This window comes from Anopheles cruzii, unplaced genomic scaffold (genome assembly GCF_943734635.1).
Source record: "Anopheles cruzii unplaced genomic scaffold, idAnoCruzAS_RS32_06 scaffold01162_ctg1, whole genome shotgun sequence".
Classification (NCBI taxonomy): domain Eukaryota; kingdom Metazoa; phylum Arthropoda; class Insecta; order Diptera; family Culicidae; genus Anopheles; species Anopheles cruzii.
This window is the reverse complement of record NW_026454747.1, coordinates 4,149-6,914: the sequence shown is the minus strand read 5'-3', so window position 1 is coordinate 6,914 and position 2,766 is coordinate 4,149. Positions and strand designations below refer to the sequence as shown.

The 2,766-nt window shown below is 45.5% G+C and overlaps 1 protein-coding gene across 1 annotated transcript in view; it reads right to left on the bottom strand.

The window, feature by feature from the left end:
* Nucleotides 1-1,879: 1,879 nt before the first annotated feature.
* The window catches only part of LOC128276428 (uncharacterized), a gene marked incomplete at its 3' end in the record, with an annotated part of 3,147 nt that continues 2,260 nt past the window's right edge, over nt 1,880-2,766 (bottom strand). Inside the window, exon 3 of the mRNA XM_053014889.1 lies at nt 1,880-2,757. Within this exon, the coding sequence (XP_052870849.1) occupies nt 1,880-2,757 (878 nt within the window). The remainder of the gene's footprint in view (nt 2,758-2,766) is intronic.

Below are 2,766 nucleotides of genomic sequence, written 5' to 3'. Positions count from 1 at the left end.
TTCAACCCGATAATCAACTCTTCCATCTCTAACCCATGCTCATTGATTTGTTGGAAGAATTCGGGCCAATTTCTAGCAGGACGATCTTTTAAAGATTGTACAACTGAGTAAGATTTTATACTTCCTCCTCTTTATTTGTTTAGAACCTCTATTGTAACTTCTGAATAGTCAGGAGAATGTGACTTATCAGAATACAAATTTGAGAGGGTGATAAAGTCAGGCACATCGAAGCATTTTAGCAGGGGTAGTGTGTGCCATGTGTCGTTGATGCTCAAAATTTCTTGGCTAGAGGGCCATGTCATATTTAATACATGCTCTTTCAAGACATGGTTTTCTCTCAGACCGTCAGGGTTTATTACCAATTTTTTGTGTTTGAAGAACTGTTGGTGGATAACCTTAAATGCAAGATCAGAAGCTAGCTGACCGGCACACACCCTGTCTATTCTCTTGATGTCGGTCACATTCTTGTGGAGATCTTGAAGACCCTGCAGATAATCGATAAACGGATGTCCCCACAACCGGAAACCTGCATAAATGGGGATTAGTGTGTTCACTGATTCTTGTTGAGATATTTTTTCCAAAAACTCCTTGGCGACGGGATATTCTGTTTCCAAAGTCAATTTGGCATTGTGAAGATGGTCTTTAAATCTCGTAAAGGGCGGAATGAGTGGTTTTGACTCAGCTGACTTCTGATGCAACTTCTCTAAGCTGATCGGTTCTACCATTTTGATGATCTTATAAGCTGCGGATCCGTAATCTTCTACTAACCTATCTCCTGCACAGAATATATCTGAAATATCCGTTAACACATTTTTGTGATAAGGCTGGTCTTCTTAGAATTCAGCATGAAGCAGTGTTTGGAATCTCCCTCCAAATACATTGGCATAAGCACCTTGCTACGGTCGATGTATTGACTGCTGCGTCGGAACAGTGCAGCACCGTGTACTATCAACACATCACCCAATCCGACTGGTTTCCACAGGAATCTGGCATGATAGCGGTCACTCCATGATCCTGCAGCACCGGACAACGTTTTCAGTTTGCTCATTTTTTCCTCGCTGCTGCAGTTCATAAGGGGTAGTACGTAAAATCTGAAGAACATCTCGCCATATGTGAATAGTGAATAGTATTGGTGTTGGCACATTCACGATGTATCCGGCTAATGGGACAAAAATCGTGGCCAAAGGATTGGTAGTGCCTCTCTCCTGTGCTGAGAATCGGTTTGGATATACCACATCTTGTGCGTGGAAACGTGACTTATTCTTGCACCAATTGCAGAGGCATGTTAACATCAGGATGGTCACTATGGTCCCCAGAATGGTTATGATCACAATGAGCCACATTCCAATTGACTCGTCAGCCACATATGTTGGACTGTCCGGGTCATTCAGCTTCGAAACACCGTGCAACTTCTCCGTGGCTTCAAAGAATGCCCTTTTGAAATTTGAGAATTCAGCTGTAGTGAACATGGCGGTAAGACCGCCATACAATCCACTCCAGTCAATCCCATTGCTCCGTTGTTTCAAATACCTCCGGATTGATGACATCAGTAATGTTCTCTCTTTCTCAAGTCGAGCATCCATGTACACAGGATTGTAGACTTGAGTTCCCAATGACATTTTAATCTTTGGCGTGTCCTTTAGCATGTCCCTGTTGCCCTGAAAGATGACGTGAGCTTCTCGACCGACAGCTGAAGCCCATTTCCAAGCAATCCAGACAGGCATTTCATGGTGCATCAGGTCCAAAAAGACCTTCAGTTGGTCAGCCATGAGTTTGTATTGCCCGGGTGGTTGGAAATGCTCGTTCTCTTCTGGCATTGGGTTCATCTCAAGCTGATCCAAAATCATTTGAGCCTCCCTCCAGCAAATCCATCCCTCACAGGAATCATCCGGTTCGATAGCCTCATTGAAAACATAGCGCCCAGGAGCTCTCCGCCCTGTTCGCCCCCGTCTTTGCACAGCAGACGCGTGGGTTACTGGGACTCTTCTCAAGCCCACAGTCCTATCATCAGCGATAATAGGTCGCATTACCTGCCTGAGGTCTATAACAGTATCCACCCCCAAGTTTGCGCCCATCTCACTGATCTCAGTGGATATAACGAACTTGGTTGATTCGTCTCTCGCTTCAGCCATGTTCTTGTCGAAAGTTTCTCTGGACAAAATGACCGATCCAGGCACTCTATTGAACAAATCAGTCGCTTCCTTAATCGTGGCGACAAAAATGATTGTTTTCTGCCCTTTCCAGGAGTGGACGCAAGAAGGATCTTTAGGGTCCCGAATGGAAATTCCGATCTCAGTGATCGGGAAATTGGATCCCGACGATGGTGGGTGTCCTGGTGGCGTTGCGCTAAGGTACAAAAGGGAAGTTCCTCTTGAGTGCATGTCCTCCATAATTCCTCTTGCTGCAATCGAGAAGGGGTCGAGAAAATGACATTCATCCATGATTACGGTTGCGAAACTTGGCCTCTCTTTCCCGGCACTTTCCAAATAGAAGTTGGTAAGAGTCGCGTGGCAAGCCACTGTGACAGCAAAAGACCTTGCTTGCCACAGAGAGGTTCCAAGTCTAACTCCATTGGGTAACTTCCCTTTGACAGCTTCCTTCACCTCGTCCATCACGACTCGTGTTGGCGTCAAGATAAGAAGTCTGCGTTGCTCTTCGACATGTCTCACGGCTTCCTGCAGGATGACTTTACGGGTTTTTCCTTTTCCAGGATGCCAATCAACAAAGATGCGCGTCGTAGAATCAGGCACAGTTGTCCTGTTTTTC